This window comes from Polychytrium aggregatum (genome assembly GCF_025602895.1).
Source record: "Polychytrium aggregatum strain JEL109 chromosome Unknown BJ171scaffold_18, whole genome shotgun sequence".
NCBI classification, from domain to species: domain Eukaryota; kingdom Fungi; phylum Chytridiomycota; class Chytridiomycetes; order Polychytriales; genus Polychytrium; species Polychytrium aggregatum.
In genome coordinates this window covers 668212-681708 of record NW_026516220.1, presented here as the reverse complement: position 1 = coordinate 681708, position 13497 = coordinate 668212, and the positions used below count along the sequence as shown (strand labels likewise).

General features: G+C 54.9%; 3 protein-coding genes across 3 annotated transcripts; all 3 read right to left on the bottom strand.

Annotated features, from left to right (window-relative positions):
• Positions 1–568: 568 nt before the first annotated feature.
• On the bottom strand, positions 569–2158 carry BJ171DRAFT_599109 (uncharacterized protein). Its single transcript, XM_053114895.1, has one exon. The coding sequence runs from the start codon at positions 2105–2107 to the stop codon at positions 590–592; it is 1518 nt and encodes a 505-aa protein (XP_052966786.1). The 5' UTR covers positions 2108–2158; the 3' UTR covers positions 569–589.
• A 3262-nt stretch (positions 2159–5420) lies between these two features.
• Positions 5421–7260, bottom strand: BJ171DRAFT_474920 (uncharacterized protein; the record flags this gene model as incomplete). The annotated part of the gene is made up of 3 exons (XM_053108765.1): positions 5421–7009; positions 7105–7168; positions 7231–7260. 3 exons carry the CDS (start codon positions 7258–7260, stop codon positions 5421–5423), a joined length of 1683 nt encoding a protein of 560 aa, XP_052966785.1.
• A 1007-nt stretch (positions 7261–8267) lies between these two features.
• BJ171DRAFT_100047 (male sterility protein-domain-containing protein) lies at positions 8268–13227 on the bottom strand. The gene is made up of 11 exons (XM_053105378.1): positions 12404–13227; positions 12204–12263; positions 11927–12099; positions 11726–11738; positions 11562–11640; positions 11341–11490; positions 11089–11265; positions 10673–11004; positions 9150–10492; positions 8801–8993; positions 8268–8669 (listed from the first exon to the last, which is right to left on the bottom strand). The coding sequence occupies exons 1-11, from the start codon at positions 13084–13086 to the stop codon at positions 8321–8323; spliced, it is 3552 nt and encodes a 1183-aa protein (XP_052966784.1). The 5' UTR covers positions 13087–13227; the 3' UTR covers positions 8268–8320.
• Positions 13228–13497: the final 270 nt, after the last annotated feature.

The window sequence follows — 13497 nt, the reverse complement described above, 5'->3', positions numbered from 1 at the left end:
CGTGCCCTGGCGTCCCTGGGTCGGATCGAGGGTGACCAGAAAGCTGCAGTGTAGCCATTTTCTTTCTTTTGGCGGCTGGAGAGGCGAGCCTCTGCCCGTTTGGATACAGGCCATTAGTCGCCTTTGCCACTCTTTTGTCGGTTCATCGATGCTGATCAGGGCACGCTGCCTGGTGTCGGATCGAGGGAGGATGGTCTTGGTGCCGGGGAAGGCTGGAGGCTTGCTGCCTCTTTCTTCGGTATCCTGTGGCGAGGGATGGTCTGGATCGTGCTCGCCATCTATGGTTGCAGAACGGGTATCGATTTCGAATGTCGAATTGTAATTATCGAGTCATCAGATGGTTCTCTCGGTCGATCAACATCAGCGATTGTCATGGGACAGCACTCTTGTATATTGGATTTATTGGATGTATTGAATGTATTGAATGTCAAATACAACATCACTCGGCCATTGCCGCTTCATCAAGTACACCTTGATAATCCACTCTTCGGTATCACGGTGTCCGGGATGGTTGTTGGTGGGTTGCTTGGTTGCTTGCATGTTTAGTGTCGCGACTTGGTTGTTTGGGAGTGGGACTCGGGGATCAGGGTCACAGTCCGAGTTCATTGAGTTTGGCGATGGCAAAATCGAAACCCTGGTCGGCGGACTTGCGATACCAGAAGACGGCACTGTCGATGTTCTGTGGGACACCACGGCCATGTTTGTAGCATTCGCCCAGATCACCTTGTGCGTATCGATTATCCTGTTCGGCCGACTTGCGAAACCACTCGACTGCCTTGGCGTAGTCTTTAGGAACTCCGGATCCGTGATAGTAACAATGACCGACCATCCACTGTCCATACGAGTTTCCTTGGTTGGCAGAGTTGCTGTACCACTGGAAGCCCCTCTCTTTGTCATGCGTTACTCCCAGACCATGATAGTAGCAATCTCCAATCCACAACTGGCTGTCGCTGTGACCTTGGTTGGCAAGGTGCTCAAAGATGCCAGCGGCTTTCTCCACTTCCGGGGTGGTTCCAAATCCAAATAACATACACAAAGCCATGAGATGCCTGCACAGCCAGTCACGGTCCGATCCCAGCTGGCAGAGATTGAAGAACTTGCGGGGTGCGGGTGAGTTAGACATAGCACCCCAGTAAGAGGGTGTAAGGCACTCGCCCTCCCCTAGCGGGAATTCATTCGACCTGTTCTCTCGGATCATCTTGATTCCCTTCTTTTCGTCTCGCATGGTGCCCCGGCCAAGGTAGTGCATCCATCCGACCATGTGAGTGGCGATGGGCTTGACAACTGGGTTGGTGGATTGGGTGCTAGTTTCCTGCCAGCTTTGGAAAGCATCTTTGTCGCTCTGTTCGACACCGTGGCCGATGAACGAGAGCCATCCACGGAGAAACATGATGTGGAGACGGCCGTCTTCGTTGCCCTGGTCGGCAGCCTTGGAATACCACCCGATGGCCGTAGTGTAATCTTGTTCGACACCTTCGCCGCCCTCAAAGCAACCGCCGAGGGCAACTTGGGCCTGGGCCATTCCGCGATCTGCAAGACTGCGATACAGCTCGACAGCCTTGGCCGGGGATTGTTCGACTCCAATTCCGTTGCGATAACACTGGGCGAGGTGGAACTGCGCCATTGAATGTTGGCCCTCAGCTGCATTCTTCAGATGGTAAAAGATTCGCGGCGGGGTGGGATTCAGCTCAAACCAAGTCAGATATCGCTGTACACCGATCTCAGATTGCAACACCCGAGCCAGGAAATACGACGCGGCAGTATTGCCATGGTCTGCTTGGGCAACGAGCCAGGATCGGTCGTCTGTGGCATTATCTTCAAGCCAGGATCGGTCGGCGGTGACTGGATCGTCGCAGTGAAGTGAAATGGCAATCTCGTCGCTTGGTGTGAGTCCGACCCGCATCTGTCCATCTGGATTGAGTAGCTCCATGCTCTGATACCAACGGTGGAAGCGAGGCACCTTGGAGCTCAGGAGGGGTCGGGCTCGTTTGCATACTCTGAGCAGGATCTTGATGGTGTTGTGGTCGAGGGCACGCTGGAAGCTGTCGTTGCAACATATGATGGTGACGATGTCAGGATTGTAGTCGTCTATGGCCAATCGAGCCATGTTGGCTGAATGATGCAACAGACTAGGATGTGAGGAGAGTGCAGTGATGATGTCCAGGAGGCGGGATGGGTGGAATGGAATGGGAGTGGCACAGTCACCAAACCAGGAACTTGGCTGGATCCAGCGTTGGACCCAGCCGCAAAGGTAATGGAATCTTCGACTGACTTCAGAGGGCGGATACCCAAGGGGATGATCTGATCCACTCAGCCGTTGTTAGCCGAGTGTTTGATATGAACTGGCATCATGGACTATGTCCGGGAGATATGATATCCCCGAGTGTCTATCAAGCACTGTTTCCCCCCGCCTGTCATTCGGGATGGTTCAAGTGCTGTCCCGATCGAGCTGCTGCGCAATGTTCACGTGTTAATTGCGCAGCACAAACCACACGCTCTTGTGCGCGCTTGTGTCCTGGCCGTGCTGCCTGTGCCGCAGGAGTCACTCTGACAAGGGTTTCCTGACCAAGAAGCCGAAAATGCCCGCCTTCTACCGCTCCTCCCTGCACTCCACATCCACCCATCTCCTTCCAGATGACCAGCAAACCCTTTGTCCACCAGCCCCAGGACAGACCGTCCTGGTACATCTCGCCCAGCGACATCACCGACCGCTCAGCCAGCCCCATCGGCCGTGGCGGGTTTGGTGAGGTATTCACTGGCAGCTACTTTGGCACCCAAGTCGCCATCAAGCAACTCCTCGGCGCTCCAAACGACCGCGAACTGGCCAGCTACCACCATGAGATTGGGGTTTGGCAGAATCTCAGCCACCCACACGTCCTCCCCCTCCTCGGAGCCTGCAACAAGGGCGATGCCGGCGAAAAGATCGTTCCTTTCATGGTCTCTCCGTTCATGCCAAACGGCACGCTTCGTGACTATGTGGCCAACAACAACGTCACCCTCGAGGAGAAACTCAGTCTTCTGTACCAGGTTGCGTCGGCCCTGGCCTATCTGCACGCCAGAAGAATCATCCACGGCGACCTCAAGGCAGCGAACGTCCTCTTGGACAGATCCTTCCAGGCCATCGTCACTGACTTTGGCTTGTCCAGAACCAAGCACACCTCGGCCTCGATGAACCCCAATCGAAGCAACGGCCCCACCGGAGGAACCGAGGGATATATGGCTCCCGAGATGCTCGACGATGAGAATCCGACTGGCACCACGATCAAGACGGATGTCTATGCCTTCGCCATCACCATGTACGAGGTCCTGAATAACGCCGATCCTGTCTGGGTTTCTGCCGATGGTCAAGCGCTGAGGAGCCGAACAATCGAACGAATAGTCTGCAATGGCCGTCGACCTGCCCGATTCGATGGCATCCCCGACCAGATCTGGTCACTCATTGAGCAGTGCTGGCACCAAGACCCCGCCATACGTCCCGCCTTCGAGGACATAGTTTTGTTTCTCGCTGCTCTCAGGGGTATAAATCATCCACAAGATTCAATCGACAGCCCCCGCGCTGTATCTGACCTCTCCCAACAGATGCGGGGTTTAAATATGGACCGCCCAGGTTTTCCCTCCTCCGGTTCTTCGTCGCCACGTCGACTCGAGTTCCCGACTCTGGCCCAGAGACTCACCACCGGCTATGGCCTCCCCCGGGCAGTGATCATGGGTATCCAGCGTGGTGACGCCGACGCCCATATCACTGCCGCCCACACGATGTCGGACGGCAAGCCGGCCAATGACCCTGCCTGGACAACTGCCGCCGAGCTGTATCAGGCAGCCGCCGACAAGGGGAGTGTCGAGGCCGCCTCCAAGCTTGCATGGCTGCATTTCACGGGCATCGGCATCACCAAGAGCGACACTGAGGCCTTCGCCTACTGGCAAGTTGTTCATGACAAGACGAAGGACGCCACCATGAAACCCATCTCCTCGTTCATGATGGGCTGGTGCTGCTACCTGGGCCGTGGAACTCGCCAAGACGAACCCAGGGCCAACCAACTCCTGCGCGAGAGCAAGACTGCCGAGTTTCCATATGGCGAGAGCTCAATCCATGGACTGGAAACGCAATGTTCCTCCTCGACTGCCGCTCGATTCTTCGGCTTGTGCCAACTCGGAACGGAGCACGACTGGTTCTGCAAGCATCTGGTTGCACGTTGCTTGATCGGCGGCTTTGGAGCCGACAAAGACCCGCAACTCGCCGTGCGGTTGCTGCAAGAGCTCGCGGACCAAGGTCATGCCATCAGCCAGTATGCACTTGCTGATTGCTACCTGGGGGGTCTTGGCGTTCCCCTGGATTATGGGAAATGCCTCCAGCTATACCGCCGAGGTGCAGCTCAAGGCCACTTGTGGTCGATTCTGAATGTCGGGCTCCGCTATGCGAACAGTCAAGGCGTTCCGAAGGACATGACCCAGGCTGTCGAGTGGTATCGCCGGGCTGCCGAGAGGGGAATGGCGGAAGCTCAGTATATTCTCGGAGACTGTTTTCGTGACGGCAACGGTATAGCGAAAGACTACACTCAGGCTGCCCAGTGGTACTCCAAGGCCGCGACTCAGGGAAATGCCTATGCTCAGAATCAACTCGGTCAACGATACCACAATGCTGAAGGAGTCCCCCGGAGCTATGAGAAAGCTGTCGAGTGGTTTACCAAATCGATTGATCTCGGGGATATTGATGCCCTATGTTGCCTAGGAAACATGTATTACGGTGGACGAGGTGTTCCCCAAGATTACTCCAAGGCGGTAGAGTTGTACACGAAGGCCGCGAATCAAGGTCACATATATTCTCAGTGTTACCTCGGCTGGTGCTACGAGTATGGCTATGGGGTGGCCAAAAATATCAATACAGCAATCTACTGGCATGAACAAGCAGCTGCTCAAGGGGATCCAAACTCAATAAAACAACTGGCTTTATTGAGAAATCGCTGAAGGAGAAGACACTGGATCCAGTACAAATTCCCGCCGACGTATCGGCGACTCCGTCAAGTGGTACTCGGCCAACTTTAACGAATTCAAGACAAGCAGATATCAACTCCACCAAGTTCTCTGCAATGGGTGCCCACCCCTGTTTTTGGCTTTGCCCGACCCTTTGGGCCCTGTGTTGGAGAGTATCTAGGTTGCTGTCATTGACAAGTCATGCGATGATTAACTCGGTCGATCGACACCAGCGACTGTTTTGAGGCAGCGCTGCTATGAAAATTGGATGTATTGAACTCGTAGAATGTCAAATACAACGCAACCATGCCACTGGCGCTTCATCCGTGCTACATCGCAAGACCCCTGTTTGGCATCATCGCGCCAGGACAGGTTTCTTGGTTGCTCTGGTTGGATGTTCAGTGTCGCGACAAGGATGACTGGAGGGGGAGCCCAAAGGAACTCGAGAATCAGAGCCACTGGTCGAGTTGCCTGAGTTTGTAGATGGCATTTTCGAAACCTTGTTCGGCGGCCTTGCGAAGCCAGAAAACGGCAGTGTCGATGTCCTTGGTCACACCACAGCCATTTTTGTAGCAGTCGCCGAGCATATTCTGCCCGTACCGATTTCCCAGCTCGGCCGACTTGCGGAACCACTCGGTTGCTTCTGTGTGGTCCCGGGTAACTCCGTATTCACTGTAGTAGCAACAGCCAACCATCCACTGTCCATACGAATTGCCTTGGTTGGCCGACTTGCTCCACCACTCGAATGCCTTCTCGTCGTTCTTCGAGACTCCTTTACCAAAGCTGTAACACCTTCCGATCCAAAGCTGGCTAACGCTATGGCCTTCGTTGGCGAGCTGTTCAAAGATACCTGCGGCCTTCTCCTGGTCCTGTCTGGTTCCAAATCCATGGATGAGACACACAGCGACCAGGTGCTTGCACAACCATTCATGATCCGATCCAAACTGACACATGCCGAGGAACTTGCGTAGTGCGGGCGAGTCAGAGTTGATATCGGCCCAATTCGCTGCCAGACTTTCGGACTCCCCGAGTGGGAACTCATCCGATCGATTCTCTCGGATGATATTGACACCCTTCGGCTTGTCCTGGACGGTGCCCCGGCCAAGATAGTGCATCCATCCAACCATGTGAGTGGCGATGGGCTTGAGAACTGGGTTGGTGGAGTTGGTGCTGACTTCATGCCAGCGGTTGAAGGCATCAGCATCGCTCTGTTCGACACCGTGGCCGATGAACGAGAACCAGCCACGGAGAAACACAATATGTAGACGGCCGTCTTCGCTTCCCTGGTCGGCAGCCTTGGAATACCACTCGATGGCTGTGTCGTAGTCTTGATCGACACCTTCACCATTCTCATAGCAACCGCCGAGGGCGACTTGAGCTTGTGGGATTCCACATTCTGCAAGACTGCGAAACATATCGACAGCCTTGGTGGGATCTTGATCGACACCGAGTCCGTTGCGATAACACCCAGCTAGGTCGTACTGGGCCATTGGATGATCAGCTTGGGCTGCCTTCTCCAGATAGAAGATGATTTGCTGGCAGATGGCCTCCCGCTTGGGCTTGTTCACAGACTGCTGGCTGTCGAGATCGATTTGGTGGATCCATGCCAAGAAGAACAATGCAGTTGCATTTCCCTGATCGGCTTGATTATCAAGCCAGGATCGGTCGGCTATGCCTTCATATTCGCAATGCAGCGAGAGGGCAATCTGCTCGCTCGGTGTGAGTGCGAACCGCAGCGATCCATTTGGACGCCACAGCCCCACATTCCGCCACCAGCTGTGGAAGCGAGGCACCTTGGAGCTCAGGAGAGGGCGGACTCGTTTGCACACTCGAAGGAGGGTTGCGATGGTGCTGTGATCGAGGGCGATCTGGAAGCTGTCGTTGCAGCATATGATGGTGAAGATGTCTGGGTTGTGGTCGAGCGAGTGCTGGGTGATATTGGGCATCGACGAGGTTGTTCTGGCTTCAGTTTGGCTTTGGTGGGTGGTAGATGCTGTAGTTGAAGCAGGCTCGTTCATGCTGGCCATGTTGACGGAGACTGGATGGAGACAAGTGGTGACGGAGCTGGACAGGAGACAGTGAGGGAATTTGTGTCGAAGCAAACCAAACACTGGCCATCGAACACACACACACAAGCCTGGCTCGATCCGATGGTTTGATGGCTGGACTCGTTGTTGCTCCTGCACTGCCACACGCACTGCCACAGATATTGAACATGGAATCAGATTCTCCATTCTCGTCGTCCAAGGCCAGACGCACCTCACTATAGGCGATCCAATCTTTGTCCATTCTTGACCCCTCGGTTACACTCATCCCCTCGACATCAAGGCGCCTACGACACTGTCTGGAGGGAGAAGTTCTGGGACAAGATTGAAGAGCGCACCCCGTGTACGATCACCCTCAGGCTCTTGAAGGCCATGTTCGACGATGTGAAGATTCAAGTCGTTAGCAAGAGTCGTCGGTCCAATCCGGTCTGGCTGCAGAAGGGACTGATCCAAGGATCGGTCCTGAGCCCGCTGATGTTCAGCGTGTTCATCGACGACCTCCCTGGGAAACTCCGGGCAGACGGTGGAACGACCCTAACCACCACCCGAGGACGACCCGTCCAGGTCAACTCGCTGTGGTTTGCCGACGATGGGGTGCTCATCTGCCGCCCCAACCAGACCCAGCGCCTCCTCGACATCTGCGAGGCCCGCAGCATCGAGAACCGATACCAGTTCTCGCCCCCGAAGTGCGAGATGATGTTCACCGAACAGCACCCGTGGATTGGGATCCTGTCGCCAGATGATGGATACCCTGGCTGCCAATGGACGACAAAGGAATCAATCCTTGATCAAGCAACAGGAGAGACATGAGAACGGGCACTCCCACTCATCTCTGTCGCTCTCCCTCTCGGCCTGCATTGTGTCCTTGCTTCTCTCCTGATCGTTCACTCACTCGTGTCTGTGCGCCGTCCGTGACGACCTGTGGCGATCACTTTCCAAATCGTCTGGGAAGATGACAGTCACTGGAATGGATAGGTGTGCCCGAACCACAGATGCGACAACCATCATCCGAGGATCGAGTCCCATCGTCGATATGACCACAATGGGCTGCAGAAGGCAATACCAGTGCGGTCCGGGAAGTTCGCTGTCCTGTCACGGTCAGTCTCACCATATCAATCGTGTTCACATCACAAGACTTAGACAGGACTTGACCAAAGACCAACATCATGGAAGCGAAGGGAGCGGATCAATCGAGTGATCCGCCGTTTATAGATGAAAAGAAAGGAAATGAAAGAAGAGACTCGTACGGAGCACAAGAGGAACGAAACAACCTGATCAATCTATTGCTGAATCACCTCCGCTGATCAGTTGCGGCCGGTGCGGGTGAAGATGCTGACTTCGGGATACTCGTCGTCCTTCAGCTCGCTCGACGGCTGGATGGGGTTGGGAAGGAAGTGGGCGTGGTTCAAGTAGCTGAGACACTTCTTGGCGATCAGCACAGTCGAGGGACAGGGAGTCGGGTAGATCGAGCGGGTGTTGGCGTTGTCGAGCTTGAAGGACATGTCCATCATCATGTGCATGAGCGGGGACAGGGCATTTTGGTCAAACAAGGGGTTGGTGGAAAGAATATACTTGAACTTTTCACGAGTTTCAAAGAGGACGGGCCAGCCAAAGGCATTGACAATCTCAAACAGCTTGGTCTCGGAGAGGACACTTTGTGGTTGGGTGGTTGAGTGGTTGGGTGAGTGAGTGAGTGAGTGAGTGAGTGAGTCAGTCGTCAGAGTCAGAATACACCATCCACACCATATCACACCACATCGCACACCACATCACACACTCCTCACCTGTGCTCCGAGTCGCTGATGTGGAACACAAACTTGGACAAGGACTCCTCCGAGCCGGCAATCTCGGCAACCACCTTGGCAACATGGTCGACGGGATCCATGGTCATCGTGACGAGAGTGGCATACGACGGAGCAACACCAAGCTGGATGCATCCCTTGACATATCGCCAGATGTAGTCATCAGAGTTGGACACTGGAGCAATGGAGGTGTGAAGGTGTCAGTTGGTGTCAGTTGGTGGATGAGTGCCACTTGACAATCGAGACCATCGATTCATGGCCAGTCCGTGGGAATGAATGAGACATCTCCACCACATCACATCTCCACCACACCACACCACATTCGACTCACCTCCGTACTGGCTGTCGCCGGCAATGACGGCCGGGCGGATGATCGTCACCGGCACTCCCCTGGATCGTGCCTTGTTGACCAGCTGCTCAGAGACCCACTTGGTCTGGCCATACCCGCCAGAGATGTTCCAGGCCGAGTAGATCTTCTCCTCGAGCGGCTTGTCTGCCTTCTTGGCCATCGGGATCGTGCCGATGGTCGAGATGTAGTGCAGCGGCTTCAGGTGGTGGGTTGTGGCCAGTCTCAGGGCCGTCGCAGTGCCGAGGACATTGGGTCCCTTGAGTCTGTCATAGTCAAACAGCCAGTGGACCTCGGCGCCGTTGTGGACAATCATGTCGGTCTCCTCGCTGATCTCCTTCCATCGCTCGTCCGAGAGTCCCCACTTGTTCTTCGACAGGTTGCCGCACAGTCCAACGAGTCGAGACTTGAGGTTGTGGTCAAGGAAGGCTCTCTGGCTCGGATCGAGGACCAGCTTCTGAGCCGTGCTGATGATGCGCTCGACAGCCTCCTGCTCGTCCTTGGCTCGGACCAGGCAGTAGATCTTGGCCCGAGGGAACTTGTGGGCCAGCTCAAAGACCAGGAAGGCACCGAGGAAGCCAGTGGCACCGGTCAGGACGATGCCGCGAGGGTCCTTGGGATAGACAAACGGAGGAAGACCCTCGGTCGTCACACTCGCATCGTCGAGCTTGGCGGCCTCGGCAGCCAGATGGACGGTCGGGGGAATCATCGGTTTGTCGTCGAGGATGTCGACGACCAACTGGGCGACATCGAGCGGCGTCATTCCGTTCGACAGCAAGATCATCGGTGAGATCTCAACATCCAGCTCGTCCTTGATGGCGAGAGCCAGACGGCCGACACTCAGCGAGTCAAAGCCGACACCGCCGATGTAGTAGTTGCGGCCGTCGAGGGCGGGATTGTCGATGATCTGGCTGCCAAGTGTGGAGATCTTGGCGGCAGTGCGGGACAGGGGAGTGTTGACGATGTCAAGGGTTGGATAGATAACCGACTCGCCAAAGTACTTGGCATGCTCGGCGAAACGCCTGAGCTTCTTGAGGTCGCGCTTGCCCGAGTCATTGAAGGGGAACTGGTAAAGTTCGAAGACGTTGTGGATCGGGAACTTGGCGACGTTCTCGAGGGTAAATAGCTCCTCGGTGCGGCGGATCATCTCGCTGGGGGTTACTTTGAAGCCCGATCCCTTTCGAACGACGTAGAGCATCACGATCTCCTTCTCGGAGGTTTGGACAAAGGTGCAGTCTTTGATGGTATCAGGCATGTGCTTGTAAACCAGCTCCTCGAGGGCGTTGAGGTCGACATAGACGCCGTTGACCTTGATCTTCTGGTCGAATCTGGAGTGATGGTGTAGAGCGAGGGAGTGAGGGAATGGATGGCATGAGTACTCCAGATACCCATATACGGGACGACATGAGTACTCCAGATACCCAGATACAGGATGGCGTGAGGTCCTCAGCATACCAGATATACACTCGCCATCGATAAGAGATGCAACACCCAGCCATTGACCTCACCTTCCAACGACGGTAAACTCTTTCTCGCCAACCATCTCGACCCAGTCCATGGTGCAGACACGGGGCGAGCCATCCTCGAGGAAGCCGAACGAGGCGAGCTTGTCATTCGGATTTGCACTGACAAAGCTCGGGTGATCCTTGATGGGATGGTCCTTGTCGACGGCAAAGCCAAGCACACCGCTCTTGGAGACCTTCTGGTCGACAATGTTACCTTCCTCGTCAAAGAGAATACAGCGCACACCGGGTTTCGCGAGTCTGTAAACCAGCTTGTCTGGAATCATGGTGACGCTGGCCGGATAGTTGAGAAAAGAAGCTGCTCCAAGGAGAACGGACTGGCATTGGAAGGAGAAGTGTGAGAATGTGACACAGGTGCATCCTACTATTGTCGACTGCATTCTCCATTTGTGGCTTCTTACCTCACTGGATGCGTAGAAGATCTGGATATCGGCCTTTGGAAACACTCGCCTCACGTTTTGGACGATACTCGGCGGAACGAGCTCTGACCCCAAACCTATTTTTCTCATCTCATTCCACTTGACTTTCGGGTTCTGAGTCTGAGCGACACTGATGACCATCTTCATGAACGATGGCGTCTATGAAGAGTGTATCAAAGTACAATCTGTCAGCCCGGGAATAAAGGAATCTATACGATAGTGTTTATAACCTACCATATATACGTTCCATACACCATCATCGAACATTTTGATAATACTCTTGACTTTGTCGACAGTGTTGGGTATGGGCTCGGGAAACCAAACGGATCCTTTGAGATTTAAATTGCACAGCAGACTTCCAAGAGTGGCTGAAAACGATGGCGACTGGCAAAATATACTGTTAAGCGATCGGCCATCCTTCGTTCATCCCGATCGACGTCATATATCAACCATACCTGACAGATTGCACTACTACAGCACGGTATTCCGATGAGTGTTCGTGCCATTCTCGTGCTCTTATGAGAATAGGCATACCTATGTTCATCATGGACATGCCATCAGGGTTAGTATTGGGCTGATACTGTGCATAGTGAAATGATATCAAGGCGAGGCCACCTACGTCTTCGGAATGCCTGTTTTGGTTGATCAGGGAGCAGCATCGAGGATTGAGGCACAGGTCAAACACATTTCTAACAGGTAATTCGCTATCTACCGTAACTATCGCAGCCACCATCCCGCGCTCGACTGCCCATGCTCGACCTTTGTGGCTGGGGCTTACTTTGTCAGCAATCCCAGGCACTCTCATACTCCACTCACATACCAGTTGTTCCAGATGTTCCCAAATAGGCAACAAACTCATCAAGCGGCTCACAGACATCGAGAGACGGGGATGGAATGCTGTCCAACACCGGGAAGGTGGCAGCATCGATCAGAGTCACGCCTTCGGTGCGGCCGGGCTTGGTGTAGTGGTGGAGGATGTACTTGATTGCATGTCTGTCGGTTGGTGATGTGAGTGCCAGATCGGGATCGGACATAGCTGGCTCGATTCAACCCCCCGGACCAGCCTGCTCATCCTAACGATAGCAACCAGCACAAACCTCTCGCACAGGGCCCCGCGGGCTGCAGGTGGCAGGTTGAGGGCAAGGTTGAGTGTTTTCCTGGATGGAGTTCAAAGGACAGGTGAGACTCGACCCTTGACATGGCGCGGAACAAGGGTTGAACATGTCCCTTGCTTGAATCGATGTTCATAGCTCCACATCCCAACATCACATCGCTGCAACAGACCAGAGATACTCACTTGCCAAGCATCCACACAGCGAGCGAGCCAATCGCCCAGCTGGATTCGGCCTCACAGAAGGTGCCGATGGCCTCGTGGCCGTCATCGTTCCAGCCAGGGAGAGCCTTGAGGGCCTGGGCGATGGAATAGGCTTGCTTCCACACCTGGAGATAGCTGAGTCGCTCCGAGGTACCGTTCTCGTAAGTGTTGATCAAGAGGGCATCGGGCTCGTCGCGAGCAGTGTTGATGAGACACTCGACGGGATGGAGCCAAGGGCCAAACGGATCGGGCGGAGGAGGGAACTTTGGCTGCTGGGAAACAGGGGTCTGGGTCTGGGTTTGAGTGTCAGCAGATTGGGCGACGACATCCTGGGTCTGCTCGGAGACAGGAGGCTGGCTCTGTTGGGCTGCTGGTGGGTGGGTCTGCTGGTAGAGGGAGATAGGGGTCTGCTGGGAGACATCTCGGTCGTCGACCGGGTCTGTGAACCCTCCAAAACAACAGGAGATGGCCCTGAGCATGGCGGAGAGGCGGGGTGAGGGCGACGAAGGTGTTGATGCCAAAGCCAGATGAGGGCAGGAGAGCGAGGAGGGAGCCGAAAGGGCAAAACGAGACAACGACGACGAGGGGAAAGGGTGAGGGAGTGCCTTTTGTCGTCTGGGCAGCCAGGGAAAGCGCCTTTGGCCTGGCTGCTTGCCAAATTGCATTGAATGAGTGCTCTTGCTTCCTCTCGGCTGCCCTCGATGCTGTGCTGTTGCCTCGCCCAGCAAGCTGCTTGCAAATCCACTGTTCGTTCAGCGATCAGCTCACTCAGTGGGAACACATGTGCAAGTTCGACACTCTTATATCTTTGTTTGTGTCTGGCTGCAGATATGCACGCCATCCCACAAGTCGACCGCCTCCTCGTGCTCTGGCCTCGTTCTGCTGGTCAAGCCCTGATCGGTCTCCAGCCTTGCCAGTCCATCTGGCTCCGCTGTTGACAATTGTTGATGCGGATGCTGAGTGCCTCGGCGCTCCCGAACCAGTGGCCTGATTGCTGCTTCCGATGCCCGGCTCCTGTTCAATTGTGCGTTCGTCTTCACGGCCAGACACTGGCCATCAAAACCCCAGGGACCCTG

Bases quoted from the DNA above. Each gene is read 5' to 3' on its own strand.
- BJ171DRAFT_599109 (XM_053114895.1), bottom strand. From the start codon at position 2,107: ATGGCTCGATTGGCCATAGACGACTACAATCCTGACATCGTCACCATC.
- BJ171DRAFT_100047 (XM_053105378.1), bottom strand. From the start codon at position 13,086: ATGCAATTTGGCAAGCAGCCAGGCCAAAGGCGCTTTCCCTGGCTGCCC. The intron at 11,491-11,561 runs GTATGGTTGATA...ATATTTTGCCAG, and splicing joins GTAGTAGTGCAATCTGTCAG to TCGCCATCGTTTTCAGCCAC. The intron at 10,493-10,672 runs GTGAGGTCAATG...CCATCACTCCAG, and splicing joins GAGTTTACCGTCGTTGGAAG to ATTCGACCAGAAGATCAAGG.